General features: G+C 41.1%; 1 protein-coding gene across 1 annotated transcript in view; it reads right to left on the bottom strand.

The window, feature by feature from the left end:
* Positions 1-13,773, bottom strand: part of ARL8B (ADP ribosylation factor like GTPase 8B) — a 56,243-nt gene extending 42,470 nt beyond the window's left edge. The window contains exon 1 of the mRNA XM_055558396.1: positions 13,429-13,773. Within this exon, the coding sequence (XP_055414371.1) occupies positions 13,429-13,731 (303 nt within the window). The 5' untranslated portion in view covers positions 13,732-13,773. The remainder of the gene's footprint in view (positions 1-13,428) is intronic.
* Positions 13,774-18,448: the final 4,675 nt, after the last annotated feature.

Consider the following 18,448-nt stretch of genomic DNA (forward strand, 5'->3'; position numbering starts at 1 on the left):
TCACTCTCCTCTTTCACGTTCATCAAGAGTCTCTTTAGTTCCTCTTCGCTTTCTGTCATAAGGGTGGTGTCACCTGAATGTCTGAGGTTATTGATATTTCTCCTGGCAATCTTGATTCCAGCTTGTGCTTCCATCCAGCCCTGCATGTTGAAAGCACACAAAAAACACATACCGACTTTTCTCTCAGAAGAAAGACACTAAACCAGGGATGTTCCTGGGATAGAAATATCCCCTTCAAATTAAGCAGCAAAAGCTTCCAAGACTATAAGAGTCTGAGTCACTGAATTCAGCTGTCTAAAGGACCTGTTATTGACGGCCTGCATTCTGGGCACAGATTAACGTCCCTAAGCACCAAAAATAAGTCAAGATAGTCCAACTGCAATTCAAAGAAGTGGAGATACCCTGCTTGGTCCTTGTGTACAAAACACTGGCCAAGACGTGGAATGAAATTTCAATGCTCAGTTTTAGCTCCACTGTACTTAAACATAGCACTAATTCCCAAACATCATTCCCTTTATATCATTAATTATATAATACATTTTATACTCAACACATCCCCTTCTCTTCACCATACCCTCTCTTCTCTACCCCATATGGGCTACTTGTTCATCACACAATCACATTTCCCACCATTCACTTAAATCCTTAAAAGGTCTTTGACTATGTATGAATTTCCCTTGGCTCGACCTATCTGATTCAACTGCTCAACTGTACTCACTCCACTTTCATAATAATGCTCACTACTTTCCCTGACTCCCTATCCCCATTTCATTCTCTCTCAACTAGATCCTTGTAATGAGCTGATAACTTTTTAATGGTCTCTACACTGCTACTAAGTTAATCCTTTGGAAACACAGTTCTTCATTCCCTTCAACAAGAATCTTCAATGCCTCCCCACGCCTACAGATTCAAACTTAGTCAAGGCTTTTTGTGAACTAGATCAGCCTATTTTTCTAGTCTTTTGTTTCTTTCCTTCATGCAGGCAGACTACAGTCCTATGGGGTCGCAAAGAATTAGACACAATTGAGCATGCACTCACACAGGTTATAATTAATCTGACAAAAGTTTTTGCCCTCAATCGTGTCTCTGCTTCTCCTTTGCTTCTCCTACTGTTCCTTCATGGCACTGGACGCTCTAGGAGGGAAGGAAACATGTCTGTTTTGTCCTTCATTATGATGAAGAACAATGCCTTAAATAACTACTGAATGAATAAAAACTACTCTAATCAAAGCTTAGCTTGACAGCCATTCTCAGCATAGTCCCACAAAAAGCCAGCAAACTGCCTTTCTAGAACTCCTCTGATGTCTTCCATGAGGGTAGGGAGATTTCCAGAGCATTATGAGAAAATTTTAAGACAGCTGATATTTCTAACCTACACATGACTACTATAAGGCACATAATCTACTATAAATAATCTTGTCTGGTACATTTACAAATCATCTCCTACCACTATGCCTTGCACACAGTTTGAGTGTAACAGAACAGACACACTAGTTTACTGTTAAATTCATTCATTCATTTACTCAACATTTAGAGAGCTTATTATGTGCCAGGCACTGTTCTTTGCATTGGGATGCAGCAGTGAAAAAAGGAAAAAGCCCCTATGGAACTTATATACAGAAAACAGATGAAGACAAAAGGCAAGATAACTTCTGATGGTGGTATAAGTGTGACGAAAATTATGATGGAGGTAATATGAGCAATCCTGACTGGGAAAGATATCCATCCTTGGATTGAGAGAGGAAGAGATCAAGAGTTCTGTCTTGAACTGACTGAACTTGAGTCACCTATCACCATGACAGAAGGTAAATCAAATAGACTAGACCACACGAGACCACTCAGTCTGTACAGCATGATCCCATCACTGTTATCAAGAAAGCATGTACTGGGCATTCAGATCAGATCAAATCAGATCAGTCGCTCAGTCGTGTCCAACTCTGCGACCCCATGAATCACAGCACGCCAGGCCTCCCTGTCCATCACCAACTCCTGGAGTTCACTCAGACTCACGTCCATCAAGTCAGTGATGCCATCCAGCCATCTCATCCTCTGTCATCCCCTTCTCCTCCTGCCCCCAATCCCTCCCAGCATCAGTCTTTTCCAATGAGTCAACCCTTCGCATGAGGTAGCCAAAGTATTGGAGTTTCAGCTTTAGCATCATTCCTTCCAAAGAAATCCCAGGGCTGATCTCCTTCAGAATGGACTGGTTGGATCTCCTTGCAGTCCAAGGGACTCTGGGCATTAGGCTAAGGGACTGGGCTAAGTGAAATAAGTCACACGGAGGAAGACGCATATATGGCATCTAAACAAAGAGCAAAACAAGCCAAACTTGCAGGCACAAAACAGATGGGATAGGGAGCAGACAAAAGGAGATCAAAAGATACAAACTTCCAGTTACAAAATACATAAGTCATGAGGTGCCATGTACAGAAATGGGACCACAGTTAAGAATACTGTGCTGTATGTATATTTGCAGTTGCTGGGAGTTAATCATCACAAGAAAAAAAACTGTAACGATGTAAGGCTAGTGATGTTAGTGATGTGAACTGGATTTGCTGTGGTTATTATTCCACAATATGTACAAACACAGAATCACTGTTACACACCCCAAATTCATGTTACATGTCAACTATGTCAATTTTTAAAAGTATATATTTGTATATACAAAGGGATGGGGGAAAATGTGATGGACACCCAGCTTAATATTAACAGTAATTGAACCTTAATGGTGTTATTATTATTTTTTCCTATTTGTATCAGCACTATTTAAACAATATGGATTTGGGGTGTTTTTTTAAAAAAACAAACATTCTACGGTTTCTTGGTTTTTCAAAATTTTGATTGGAGATTAACTGTTTTACAATGTTGAATTGGTTTCTGCTGTATAACAATGTGAATCAGCTGTAAGTACACATAAATCCCCTCCTTCTTGAGTCTCCCTTCCACTCCTCCCCATTGTTTTAAGGTTTTTAATTGAGCCATTGAATAAAGAAATAAAACCAAAATAAGGAAACCAACAGCTAGTGGAGTGAAACAGGTAGATTGTGGAAGGGGAAAAAAAGTGAATTTCCTCCCCTCAATTTCCTTCTATTCAGAAATGACCAAATCTATACATTTGCTAAACCATTCTCCAGACAAAATGACCTTTCAAAGAAAAAGTAGGCCTAGTGATGAGTGTCTAAACCAGACCTTAAGGCACCTTCAGAGAGGAAACACTGCCAAAAGCCCTTTCTGGCCCAGTCTGCATGCAGTCTACACAGCCCACTTCTCATCTAGGGGAACAGGCCAATAGAGATACAGCACCGTCTGTTGGGACTTGCAAATTTACAGCAGTCAACGGTGATTTAAACCCACTTGACCCTTAAATCCTGGCTAAAAGTTACGACAAACACATGCAAGAAACAATACTATGGTCTTGTCCAAAATTAAAATTGTCTTCTGTGCATACACTTGTACAGGATACCTATATTCTAGAGAGCAGGTACAACTCAAAAGGGCCACTCTTCTTCCTATTAGGTTCAATCTACCTTTCCACCTTTTACATATCAATTTTTCTTTTGGGAAGAGGCTGAGATCTTATAACTATCTTATATTGGAGCCTTATACTTTCATTTTATCCTCTGGTCTCTGAATAAAAGGTCCAATTCCAGGTGTAAGAAACCACCACTACACTCTCAAATAATAAGGTTCTCAGTGCTTATTCACTCTTTAGAAGCATCACAACTGAAGAACAGAGAAGTTAAATGAGTTGGCCACAGTCCCGCTATTAGTCAGTAGTAGGACAAACAAAAGAACAACTCATATTTCCAATTCCCAGTTCAAACTGTTTTCACAACAAAAACTGCAATTACATACACACACACACACAGAATTATACAAGTAGGTCCATTAAAAATTACTAGCCTATCCAGGAGGCTAAGACATTTTCCTACCAGCCCACTTCAGCTATCAAAAAAATTCAACATGATAAAATATAACGTTCAAGATTTTTCAAACAATTAAACAAAACAAAAGCTTACTTCCTAAACAAAAGCTACAGTTAAATATAATCAAGAGAAATATAAGCAGTAATTTAACATAAAGCTGATGATTACACCCAACATTACTCCCGACACACAGCGGTCACCATTTTCTTTAGTTACCATTTACTGAGTGCCCTCTATGTACAAGGCACAGTGCTAAGCACAAGGCTACTGCTGCTGCTCAGTCGCTTCAGTTGTGTCTGACTCTGTGTGACCCCACAGATGGCAGCCCACCAGGCTCAGCCATCCCTGGGATTCTCCAGGCAAGAACACCGGAGTGGGTTGCCATTTCCTTCTCCAATGCATGAAAGTGAAAGGTGAAAGTGAAGTCGCTCAGTTGTGTCTGACTCTTAGCGACCCCATGGACTGCAGCCCACGAGGCTCCTCCGTCCATGGGATTTTCCAAGCAAGAGTACTGGAGTGGGGTGCCATTGCCTCCTCCGAGCACAAGGCTAAGCACTTTACAAACATTCATTTAATTCTGAAAGCCACTTCAGGAGGCAGTTCTTTGACTATCTACTTTTTACAGAGGAGGAAAAATTAAACACAGATGCTAACAAAAGTGATGTATAGCTAAGTCAGTATTCAAATCCAAATCTGTCAGACTCCAGAACTCTCATTCCTAACTACGCTACACTTGGCACACTGAAATATGAATATGGGTTCATAAAGACATTTGTTCTTAATTTTGTATTTTAAATGCAATGTTTGTCTACTGGTAAATACATCTGAGTACCAAGCATGTGCCAGGCAGTGTTTAAGGCACTTTTATACTCGAGAGAACAAATAAAGAGAATTTCCAAGGAGATCACATTATATAAACAGTAACCTAGCAGCTAACACATGCCTTATCCTGATCACTGTTCAAAGTGTTTTACAAGTATTAACCCACATAATTCTAAGAAATGACTATTATTCCCATTTTACAAATAAGGAAGCAGATAATGAGTTGAATAACTTCCCCAAAATAACACAAGAGTCAGGATGTGAACCTAGATCATCTGGCTTTCAACTCCTAACCTCCCTGCCAATTTAACTCAAGGAGCCACTTAAACATATTCTAAATAAACTCAACTATACCACATTTATATGCCAACAAATTTAGGCTCAAAATATATTCTCACAGTAATACTATTCTGGCGGATGCTTAACTAATTCCTATCAAGTAAACTGATACAAAGGACATTTTTAGAATCAGTTTGCCAATCATCATTCAATTTTTCCTTTTTAACAACAATTACTTTTCTAACCCCAGTCTAGGAGAAAAAGCCTCAATTTTCAAGATAGGTGTCACAACTTAGATATCTGAATCCTAAAACTATTTTGCCAGTATTACGATTTTTTAAATTACAGTATTCTTGAAGATCATTTCTAAATGAACCCTAAAGCTTTATTACTATTTTAATTTTTTTTAAGTTCCTGTCAGGATATGAAATAAGAATGTTCCTCTATTAAATAAAACTGGGCAAACTATGAAATCAGATCCAAATAGCACATTCAATGTCTAATTTAAGAAAACAGTGTAACCTTAAAAAAAAAAAAAAAGCACAATAGAATATAAGACCTGTGGTTTTTGACTTTGAAGAAAGAAATGAACTCAAATTACTCCATTACAGATTTCAATTTTGATTTGTCCCATCTCAGAAAAACTAAAATCCTTAAATTATCATTTGATTTTGACCTATTTAGCAAACAGATTAATACTTTTTCCTTTTTTTTCATACAAGAGCTCAAAAGACATGAATCAACTTTTACAAATATAAACGACATGAATCAACTTTTACAAATATAAACGATACTCAAGTTACAAGTTTAAAAATGTCATATGCTATAATTTCAAGAAGTGATCTATGTAGCAAACTTCTTTAGACTCTGGTTTAGAAAAAAAATATTTCTAACACCTCTCCCTTAAAAAGCAGCATCCCACTATAACAGGGCAAGATTGGGTAAGGACTGCATGGAAATACATCACAATTCTGGAATACAAACTGCTGATGCACTCCACCAGTAAGTTTAAAACTAAACTGTGATAGCTAAAGGGGATCAGCTGTATTTTTATGGGTTGCCTAAAAGTTCAATTAAAAAAAGAAAATTGAAAAGGAATTATGTTTTCTACAGTCTTAGTCTTAGCAGTTGCTGAAGCACAAATGGTACTTCTTAAAACATGACAACAGAGCAATTATCTGATGAAGTGAAGTGAAGTCGCTCAGTCGTGTCCGACTCTTTGCGACCCCATGGACTGTAGCCTACCAGGCTCCTCCGTCCATGGGATTTTCCAGGCAAGAGTACTGGAGTGGATTGCCATTTCCTTCTCCAGGGGATCTTCCTAACCCTTCGGAATCAAACCCGGGTCTCCTGCATTGCAGGCAGACGCTTTTACTGTCTGAGCCACCAGGGAAGCATGAAAACATGAAAACAGAGCAATTATCTGATAGGATAGTTTAAAAATACTGCTGGTTAACTTTACAACAAAACTAAGTATGCCCTAAAAATACCATAGGACACAGTGCTTAAATGAAGTCCAAGTTTACGTAGTATATAAAATCTGTTCAGAAGACCTTCTAAGTAGGAGTGCATACTTTTCGGAAAACAATTTTGGCCATTTGACATAAAATATGTTCATGCCCTTGATTCAGTGATGCCAACTCTGGAATCCATCCCCAGGAAATGCAGATCAAATTGATGTACAACAGCAAAACCCTGGAAACCACTCAAATGTCCAATAATGAGGAAATGATCAAATACATTATGGTATATCCACAAGATATGCTATAACAGAATAAATTATGAAGGCATTAAAGATGGTTTTCGAACAGAAGAATGTGTACATGATAATTAAAACAAACCACAATACAAACATTATAAATAGTATCTCAAAACTTAAAAAAAAAAAAAAAAGGGTTTGGATATACACAGTATTAAAAAAAAAAAAAAGACGAAAAGGAAATACTTTGATATGCTGACGGTAGTTAATCCTGGATGGTAGGGATAACAAGCGGTTTCTATGTTATAGTATTCTTTCCAAATATCTACTAATGACTTTGTGATAGTTTGATAATTAGGGGAAAAAATCTTCTAAAAATAGTAACTATTTTCTATAGTACAATGAATTTTGTATCCATGTGCAGTGACATTCTTTATCTTAAAAGAAACTTAACATTTGAGAAACTTAGTAAGTGCTTTAAGTTGTGAAATATCCTCTATGATAGTAATTTAAAATGCCTTAATGCACTCTTAACAGCTTTTTAACAAGAACATTTTGCTCTGGGATTCTAAGCCTGCATTGGAAAAAACAATGAGTGAGGGGGAAAAGGATAAAGAAGTTGGAAGAAATGCTCCTTAGCAAGTTGCTTCCTGTTCCACAATTTCGAATCTCTATCTGAAGGCAACCCGGAAGGCCAGCTCCTATAGTCACAGTTCAGATTTGCTAAACTTTACAGGTGAATATAAAAACTATTTTTGGCATTCTTACCCGAGAGTAATTCAATAAGAAACACTCTGATCACAGAATTATTTCTCCTTTTTTTTTTTTTAACATAGTTCAGCTTCTCCGGTAGCTAAGTGCTAAAAAAATCCGCTTTCGAATGCAAAAGATGCAGATTGGATTCCTGGGTCAGGAAAATCCCCTGGAGAAGGAAATGGCAAACCACTCTAGTATGCTTGCCTGGAAAATCCCATGGACTGAGGAGCATGGCGGGCTACAGTCCATGGAGTTGCAGAGACTTGGCAACTAAACAATAAAACATAGTTCAATAACCCAACAACGCCTGTTAGCCAGTTATTTAAATGTTCAAACATAATAATATTCCACTGTGCTGTATGCCTCAGTTCAGTTCAGTCGCTCAGTCCTGTCCGACTCTTTGCGACCCCATGAATCACAGCACGCCAGGCCTCCCTGTCCATCACCAACTCCCGGAGTTCACTCAAACTCACGTCCATCGAGCCAGTGATGCCATCCAGCCATCTCATCCTCTGTCGTCCCCTTCTCCTCCTGCCCCCAATGCCTCCCAGCATCAGAGTCTTTTCCAATGAGTCAACCCTTCACATGAGGTGGCCAAAGTATTGGAGTTTCAGCTTCAGCATCAGTCCTTCCAATGAACACCCAGGACTGATCTCCTTTAGGATGGACTGGGTGGATCGCCTTGCAGTCCAAGGGACTCTCAAGAGTCTTCTCCAACACCACAGTTCAAAAGCATCAATTCTTCAGCGCTCAGCCTTCTTCACAGCCCAACTCTCACATCCATACATGACCACAGGAAAAACCATAGCCTTGACTAGACGGACCTTTGTTGGCAAAGTAATGTCTCTGCTTTTCAATATGTTATCTACGTTGGTCATAACTTTCCTTCCAAGGAGTAAGCATCTTTTAATTTCATGGCTGCAATCACCATCTGCAGTGATTTTGGAGCGCAAAAAAATAAAGTCGGACACTGTTTCCACTGTTTCCCCATCTATTTCCCATGAAGTGATGGGACCGGATGCCATGATCTTAGTTTTCTGAATGTTGAGCTTTAAGCCAATTTTTTCACTCTCTTCTTTCACTTTCATCAAGAGGCTATTTAGTTCCTCTTCACTTTCTGCCATAAGGGTGTGTCATCTGCATATCTGAGGTTATTGATATTTCTCCTGGCAATCTTGATTCCAGTTTGTGCTTCTTCCAGCCCAGCGTTTCTCATGATATACTCTGTATATAAGTTAAATAAGCAGGGTGACGATATACAGCCTTGACGTACTCCTTTTTCTATTTGGAACCAGTCTGTTGTTCCATATCCAGTTCTAACTGTTGCTTCCTGACCTGTAAATAGGTTTCTCAAGAGGCAGGTCAGGTGGTCTGGTATTCCCTTCCACAGTTTATTGTGATCCACACAGTCAAAGGCTTTGGCATAGTCAATAAAGCAGAAATAGATGTTTCTCTGGAACTCTCTTGCTTTTTCGATAATCCAGCAGATGTTGGCAATTTGATCTCTGGTTCCTCTGCCTTTTCTAAAATCAGCTTGAACATCTGAAGTTCACGGTTCACGTATTGCTGAAGCCTGGCTTGGAGAATTTTGAGCATTACTTTACTAGCGTGTGAGATGAGTGCAATTGTGCAGTAGTCTGAGCATTCTTTGGCATTGCCTTTCTTTGGGACTGGAATAAAAACTGACCTTTTCCAGTCCTGTGGCCACTGCTGAGTTGCTGTGTGCCTACTTGCCCCTAATTCATGGGCAGATCATTCTTTCCCCCAATTCATGTCTTCAAATACACACATACGCACGCATACACACACACAAACACACACACACACACAGACTGTATGTGTGTGTGTGCATGCATGTGTAGTCCTCAAATGGTAGTCAATACGCTTAAGATGTTGGATTTAAAATGCTGTTCATATTCGTAAGAGGAGTATGCTTACATTCAAAATAAATATTTAAGGAATTAAGATCTCCCGATTCACAGCTCTATGATTCTGATCTCAGGTCTACACAGGTAGGTAAGGAGAAAATGCACTGGCCCTGGGTTCTAATTTTATCTCTGCTACTAATTAGCCTTAGGAATTTCACTTAACCTTTCTGGATCTCCTGGCTACATCTATAAAACAAGGATAAAAGTAGACCACTTAATTTTTTTTTTAACAAACTTAAAAAAATTATTCTAGGTCCAAATTTCTACAGTCTTTCCAAGTATCTCCTTTTCGTAATTCTCAGGAGTAATAAACTTTTCCTTTGATTAACCTATGAGCTATCAACACTTCACAAAAATGTAGAGAAATTTTTTATACTACTACTACTTTCAAAAATACACAATGTCTATAAAACTTATCTCATCCATTTTGGTAAATCCTATCAAACATTTCTTCATAACTATCCTATAACCCATCTAAGAGTCTCAGTTAAGAGTAAAGGTTACTCAACATAAATTACACATACAAGACACATGATTTATTATGCAATAACTGCCGTAATACTTAGCAATAAGCAGTATTTCATTTTCTAACATTAATCAAAAAATTAAAGACTTGGAGGTGTTCTACATGTAAGTAATTCAGCTTCACAAACCTCTACAGTAAGTTAAATAACGTCTCTCAGTCTTATTAACTTTTAAGGCAGTAAATATAGTCACATTTTAATGTGATGTTTACAAAAAGTTGATATTTACCTAAGAAAACCAGTTTCACCTGAAGCTTTTCATACCTGGAAAATTACTTTGAATTTGAGAAATAAATGGCCATCTTTCTAAAGTGACACATAGTGTTCAACACGTCTGAATCTCTGAGTCTATAAATCAAACATTTTATACAAAGAATAATGCAGTTGATTTTTTAAAAATAAAGCTAAATTTACTATTTTAGACATACTGTTTCTATCTAAAACTCTGTAAATTCACTATAGACTACTAACTTTTCCCTCACCCTCGATATATAAGAAACACGGATTAGGTTAAAGCCTGAGGTTTAAAAAAAAAATTTACTGAGGTCTCTTTTTTCCAAGTTTCCCTGGTGGCTCAGCAGTAAGGAATCCACTTGCAAACACAGGAGACTCCAGTTTGATCTCTGAGTCAGGAAGATCCCCTGGAGAAGGAGATAGCAACCCACTCCAGTATTCTTGCCTAGGAAACCCCATTGACAGAGGAGCCTGGTGGGCGTCCATGGGGTCGAAAAAGAGTCGGACAGGACTTAGTAACTGACAACTTTTTTCCATCATCTTAAAGGCCACAGGCAATCACAGTCATAATTTTTTTCTTAACAGAACCTAGTCACATTACGGTCTTTCCTGGTGGCTCAGAGGGTAAAGACTCAGTCTGCACTGTGGGAGACCAGGGTTTGATCCCTGGGTTGGGAAGATCCCCTGGAGAAGGGAATGGGTACCACTCCAGTATTCTTGCCTGGAGAATTCCATGGAAAGAGGAACCTGGCAAGCTACAGCCCATGGGATCGCAGAGAGTCAGACATGCCTGAGTGACTAAGACTGCATCTGCAACCCACATTCAGAAAGAAGAGTCTAGGTAATTCCCGGGCAGTCCAGCGGTTAGGACGCAGAGCTCTCACTGCCAAGGGTCAGACTTCAATCCCTGCTCAGGGAACTAAGATCCTCCAAGCTGCACAGCTTGCACAAACCGAAACAAAAATAAGAGTCTAACGTTAAAACACTAGTTCACTTTGAGTTCAACAGCTTTCCAGATGTTAACAGATCGGGGGAGAGGGAGGACACGCTGCGATTACTTGTCATGATCTATGAGTCCACTACAGCAGTCCACATTTGAATACCTACACAAATGCAAAGGAATGACCTCAGCTAATACCTTTCTAAATATTTTTCAAAATGCCATTTCTGCATTAAATGACTGTACCCACTACAAATAATACAACACTTAGCATTTATCTAGCCCCTTCTACGGGCAGGCACGATGCTCATCACTTAACATCTGTCATTTAATGCACTCACAGCAACTCTGTAAGAAACCTATTATTAACTCCTCTTAATAGATGGGCAAGCAAGGACTGAAAGAGGATACAAGGCTGCTAAGTGGCAGAGCCAGATTGCAAATCCAGGGTTGTTTGACTTCAAAGCTCATGCTCATTATGTCAAGCTAACCTGTCTACTAAACACACAAGCATGAAAATCGAGCTTATGGTTTCAGGAGTTCCTCAAGATTTACTAAAATCTTTTTAGGTTTCCCAACCATAACTATTTCTCTGTAACAAATACAACTGATTGTAGTAATAAACCTACAAAACACTATAATTAAGTCTTCTCAAAAAGAGAGGATTTAGGAAGAGACATCAATTCTTCAACATCCCAAAACAGTATCAGAAAATTTACAATTAAATGAGCTCAGCTTATCTTTTCCACATCATATAAGGAGTTCGAATATGGATACTTAGCCAAAGCCTGAAGTTTTTTCTTACTAATTTCAGTGGTATTAGATATCCAATCCACTCTTTTAGGCCTGATGAAAAGACAATCATCTCAAGCCTCCAGCCCAATAACATTATAAGAGCCAAACAAGTAGGCAAGTTTTCCTTATGCTTATATGCAATATTCCTCAAAACAAGTCTGGATGTCTGCTCATCGCTACTTCTCCTTCCTGTTGCTCTATCACTGCAAGGACTAAGAGTCACAAGTTACACAAGTTGTGTTCTCCAACAAGACAGGCGTGTTTGAATCATTCCACTAACCAAACCAGTTGGACAGCAAGTCGCCAATAAAAAAAGGATTTCACCCATCATCTAAACGGTGGAAAAACTGCTGCCATCTCTCCTTGGAGTAGCTCAAAAGTTCATCCCTGACAAGCTCAACTCCCTATCAGCTAAGACTGAGTCACAGCAACTCCTGGGCTCTAAATGAAGACTGAGGAGAATCGTTCACTCTTATTCCTTCCCCTGCCAACCAAACGAGCAAAATTTAATTATCCTCCTTCCCTCAATCACCAATGAATAAACACCACGCTGTATATAGGTTCCCAGGGCAATGTCTTTCCCTCCCAGAAACTCATTCCCTGGGCGTGGATGTTTCTACCCAGTCCCTTCCTTTCTCTGTATGTAAGAAAAACCATTACAAAAGACCAACATCTCTTTTCCAACTTTATGCTGACCACAAATCTTATCCTCTAGACGAGGACAATTAGCTCTAGAAATACAGAGATCCCACCCACCCACCCAACTTCTTGGCTTAGTAAAAGCTGTGCACTTGTAAATCAACTATACTTCAAATAAACAAATTAATTTAAAAAATAAAAGCTGTGCACTATTATGGACTGGCTGGAAATGTCTGTCTTTAGCTTTGCCGGCGAACGCAGCACAATCTACTCGGCCCCTCGGGGAACGGGTGAGAAAACCAATTAACTGAATAACACGAGACAAGCTGCCCAAAGAATTGAAGGATGAACCCACACGGGTCCCCTGCTTTGCTCACACTGGTGCTCTCCGTCCCGAGTGGCTAGTTGAGACAATCTCAATTATTTTAGGCTTTCTCACGGGACAAACGGACTCGCCAAATCCCACCCTTCGGCAAGTGACAAGCTGAAGTTAACCCCTGCGCGGCCCGAAAAGACCAAACTCGAAGGAAATCCCAGACCCCCACCCCCCAAGCGCCTTAAAAATGTGACAAGGCCAATTACACCCTTTCCAAACCCCGGCCGCGACGAGGACACGACGCTTGGAAGAAGACGACTAAATGGAAATAACCCTTCAACTGCCGACCGCACCGATACACTTCAGCCACCAACACGCGGGAAACTCCAGGTCCTGACGCTCGGGGAGGCGACCAGCACAGCTGCCCCCTCCCCCGACACGCACACTCCCAAGAGCCCGGCCGCGCTGAGGGGACCCCCACCCCCCCACCACCAGCCCGGCCTTCGAGCAGACGCCGGGCCGGACTCGCGGGCTGCGGCGCCCCGGGAGGGTAAGCGGGAGGGCACTCACCGCGATGACATTGACGAAGGTGGTCTTGCCCGAGTACTGCAGCCCCACGAGCGTCAGCTCCATCTCCTCCTTCCAGAAGAGCGAGCGGAACCAGTCCAGCAGGCGGGAGATGAGCGCCAGCATGATGGCGGCCGGGAGGGAGGACGGACGGACGGGCGAGTGGGCGGGCAGCGGCGGCGGCGACGACCTGCACACGAGCGGGCCTCGGCCCGGACCCCGCCAACGGCTCCTCGGGGCCCCGGCGCGACACAGGCGGACACTGGCGGGCGACGGCGGCCGGAGCCAGGAAGCCGAGCCGGTCATATGACTCGCCCTACCCCCCCACGCTCGTCCCCGCGCCGCCGCCGGCGCCCACGGAAAGAGCGGCAAGGCCCGTCCGGCCAGGCGCGCCCGCCGCCTGCAGCGCCACCTGGTGGAGCCTCCGTGCAGCACCGTGCACCAGCGTGCCGCCCTTGGGCTCCTTTCCTACTATACTCCTTGGCTCATTCCTGTTGATTCATTCATCATTCATTTTCTCTACAGTTGTTTACTGACTGTCGGCTCTGTATGTAGACTTCAAAACTCTGCGGGTTTCATCATGAAAATCCCTGTCCTACGTAACAAAAGATGGAAGCCACACGTGTTTATCAGTAGAGGAGTGATTAGCACATTCCCAAAACTGAATACTGTTTTTTAAAAAATGAGAAAGTTTTCTGTAAACTGATATGTAATGATGTCCAGGAAGTATTTTCAAGGTACATAAACTAAGGCACCAACTATGCATTATATGATATTTTTGGTATAATATGGGAAAACAAGAATACACATGTACATATATAAAACACATATTATGGTTGCATAAAGAAATGCTGGAAGACTAATAAAAACAGTTTTCTATTGGGGTGAGGTAAACTGGATGGTCAAAGGCAGAAATGGGAATGAGACTTCTCTGAATATCTTTTTATATCATTTTCACTTAAATCATATAAATGAGTTGCCTGTTGAAAAGTTTAATTTAATTAAAAGGTACATTAAAATGTCTGCAAGGTTTTCAGATTTTAGAAAACCCTCCCTCTGAGGAGCTTACCTTCCACAGGGAGTGGCCCCTGATGTAGTCAGACTAAACCTCTCAGAGGAGGTGACCCTCAACGTGATAACCTAGAGGCCATGAGAAGGAGAGCGAGGCGCTCATCCGGTGGAAGCACATTCCAGACAGAAGGAACAGCAAAGACTATGAAGGGGAGAGGTGTTTAGAATGCTCTAGGAACAGAATTCAGTGCTGTCAGCTCAGATTAATAAGACAGAGAGTGGGAAGAGAGATGAATGGAGGCAGAGGCTGGGATCAGAAGAAGGAAGGCATGGGGGCTCTAGTTCGATCTCGGTGTAATAGGGAACTGGGAAGGTGAACCAATTTATATTTTTAAAAGTTTGCTCTGGCAGTTCAATGCAGCAATGATAGTAGGAAGACACTGTGGATTGAATTGTGTCCCTGCAAAAGATATGTTGGAGTCCTGACCTTCCAGTACCTCAGAATGTGACCTTTGCAAACGAGGACCAAAGCAGATATAATCAGTTAAGACGGTCTTAGCAGGGTACAGTAGGCCCTTAATCGAAAATGACTGGTGTCCTTTATAAGAAGAGGAGAAGATACATGGGCACAGAAGGGGAGAAAACCACGGGACGACAGAGGCAGAGACTGGAGTGTTGCAGCTGCAAGCCAGGGAACACCAAGAAATGGCCAAGAAACCACCACTTTTCCATTTAATAGAAAAGTCACTTCTTACTTCCTGATTCTACTTTCATATTAAAAGAAAAAAAAAAAAAAACACTTTATATCGGGACTTCCCTGGGTGTCCCGTGGTTAGGACTTGGCATTTCCACTGCTGCGACCCAGGTTCAGCCCCTGGTGGGGAACTGAGACCCCGCAAGCTGTGCAGTGGGAGCAAAAACAAAAGAAAACCAAAAAACTAAAACTAAAAACTTTATAAATTATTTTTTGTCATAAAAGCACAGTATGATGGTTGTACAACAATCAAGAAGTACAGAGGCATAATCTGTCTGTGGGCATCCTCACTTCCCCATCTCTGATGTAACCCATTTGAAGAATTTACTTTTTTATTGCTCAAATAAACATTTATGGGCTTCCCTGGTGGCTCAGACAGTAAAGAATCCGCCTGCAATGCAGGAGACCTGGATTCAATCCTTGGGTTGGGAAGATTCCTTGGAGGAAGTCATGGCAACCCACTCCAGTATTCTGGCCTGGAGAATCCCATGGACAGAGGAGACTGGTGGGCTGCAGTCCATGGGGTCGCAAAGAGTCGGACACGACTGAGTGACTAAGCACCCAGCACCAGCAAATGTTTATACACATATATGGCATAGAGAATTTTCTCTTAAGCCCCAAAATGGGCACATGTTGTAGGTATTATTCTGAGCTTCCTTTGTTCACCTACAGTTAAATACATTTCATTAAAAATAAAATTCAAATATTCAAAACATCATTTCCTAATAATTTAATACAGTTTACTATTAGCTATAATTCTTGAAGCTATGTACATGTATCCACAGAATGGAAATACCCTGTAACGGAGAACATTTCTTTTCAAAAGTCTGGGTTCATCGATGTCTCATTAGTAGCTTGAGATGAACCACCGGGGATATTTGCACCACTGAAATAGGCAAACACTACAAATTAGGCTCCTCCCTTCCCCAGTGAGCCAGTTATTAGACATTTATTGGCACACCACTGAGAGTAAATACATAATTCGTAGCATTCAAATGAGAATGAAGTAAAATAATTGCAAATTAGATGAAGTAAGGTAATGAAAGGCAAGCTGGTATATTTACAGCGTTTACAGAAGAAGGAACCTTGTGGTATGACCCTGTCCGCCTATCAGCAGTGTGAACTGTGCAAGTCGCTCAGTCTCTCTGCGCCTCTGTCCACTGTGAAGTGAGAGAATTGTTACCAGCCTCAAAAGGTTATTGTGAGCAGCAAGTGAATGAGTCCACGTGAAGCTCTTCATATAGCGCCTGGCACAGCATTCACATTCACGAAATGCTAGTTATTATTTCTGGAACATAGTGACTCCGGACATTTAGTTAACAATATAGGGGCTCATTTTCTCATCTGAAAAACAGGGGTAAAGATACCACCTTTATCTGATATTTTAACCAAAGTCCTATATGGGTACTCCTCCCTTTGAACTTTATTTAGAATTAAGTTTTAAAAATGGGAATGCCAGATCATGTGCTCAGATCATTCCCAGGTCACATGAAAGGTCAGGAATCCCAGTGTCCTGAGAACGTGGATGAAGAGAACAAGGCAAATCAGAATGACGCATGTGCTTGCTATATGACTGTTGTATAAGAAAAGGAAAATTCTATGGCATCAGAGCTAGAGGCATCCCTGAAGACCACTCTAGTTTTAGCTATCAGAAAAAGAATTTTAAAAAGAAGATACATGTATATGTACAAGTAAATCACTTTGCTATACCCCTGAAACTAACACAACATTGTTAATCCACTCTACTCCAATATAAAATAAAAAGTTAAAAATAAAAACAGAATGACTCGTTCTTGCCAGGTGTATGAGAAGTTGATCTGTCCCAGCTTCTCCATTCTTTGGCCACTGAACAAAGCTTGCACTGCGTCGATCTCAAAAATAAATAATCAAGAAGAAAAGAAAAAGGCAAACAAAGAAAAAGAAAACAAAACAAAACTGAGACACAGAGGAGGAAATATCACAGCTAGGGACATGATTTTAAGTTGTAATTGCCTTCAGAACAAGTACCATTTTGATTTAAACCAAATAAGTCGTTCCGAGAAAATAGGTGGTTAGTTGTCTTAGCTGTCTGTTTTGTGAGCCTCACATTTGTCTAATGAGATAATAGTTTTGGACAAAGAAGAAGATGGGTGTGACACATTCCATATGTTCCCACTGGCCTGACTATCAGCCTCACAGCGTCTTAAAATGACAGCACCTGAGCCTTCTCCGCAGGACATGGCTGCATCTTGGCCAAGTCAGTCAAGGAGCCAGAATGTTTTCTTAGCCGTGGATGTCAGCCCAGGTTATAGAGCGAGTCCTTCGAAATTGACAAGGGGAAGAATGTCAGCTTTGTCTTTTAAAAGGAGGGTAGGCCTCAGGAACAGGGAGGCAAGGAACAATTAGGGAGTTCTATTTTTTTTTTTTTTTTATTTGGCTGCGTCAGGTCTTAGATGGATCACGCAGGATCTTTCACCACAGCATATGGACTCTCTAGTGTTGGCACAACGGCTTAGTTGCTTCCTAGCATGTGGGATCTTAGGTCCCCCACTAGGGTCTGAACTGAACCTGCGTGCCCTGCGTTGGCAGGCAGATTCTTAACCACTGAACCACCAGGGAAGTCCCAGGGAGTTCTCTTTAGAAGGAACACTCATCATGATTCTAAAACTGAGTTAGTTAACCCCATTGTAAGAAAAGTCAATCATTAGAGAATTCCAAGGCTCCTCAACACTGAGTGATGAAAAGAGCATTCTGCTGACAGGAAAAAGCCTTAAATTAAAAGTTCTTCTTCTGGCTAAGACTAAACAGTGACCTTGGGCAAGTCATGTCCCCTCTCTGGGCTTTAGTTTCCAGTATCTATGAAAGGTACAAAGGGAGGTAAGGACATGAAATAAAATGCAACAAAGTAGAAAAAAATAGAAAAAGAAAAGAATGCAGGTACAAAATAGAAGCATTAACTTTTTTCAGATGGATCTCTCCTTCATCCAGGTCATCACTGCTTTTTGGTGGAGTTGATTACTGGCCAGTGTTATGGTTTCGGGGATAAAAGTCTAACCAGATAAGAAAGGGGATGGGTCCTGGAGAAAGAGAACCAGCAAGGCTTTCTTGATGTTCAATTCAGTTCAGTCGCTCAGTCATGTCCAACACTTGCAACCCCATGGACTGCAGCATGCCAGGCTTCCCTGTCCTTTACCAACTCCTGGAGTTTGCTCAAACTAATGTCCACCAAGTCAGTGATGCCATCTCATCCTCTGTCATCCGCTTCTCCTCCTGCCTTAA

Source organism: Bubalus kerabau, chromosome 20 (genome assembly GCF_029407905.1).
Source record: "Bubalus kerabau isolate K-KA32 ecotype Philippines breed swamp buffalo chromosome 20, PCC_UOA_SB_1v2, whole genome shotgun sequence".
NCBI lineage: Eukaryota > Metazoa > Chordata > Mammalia > Artiodactyla > Bovidae > Bubalus > Bubalus kerabau.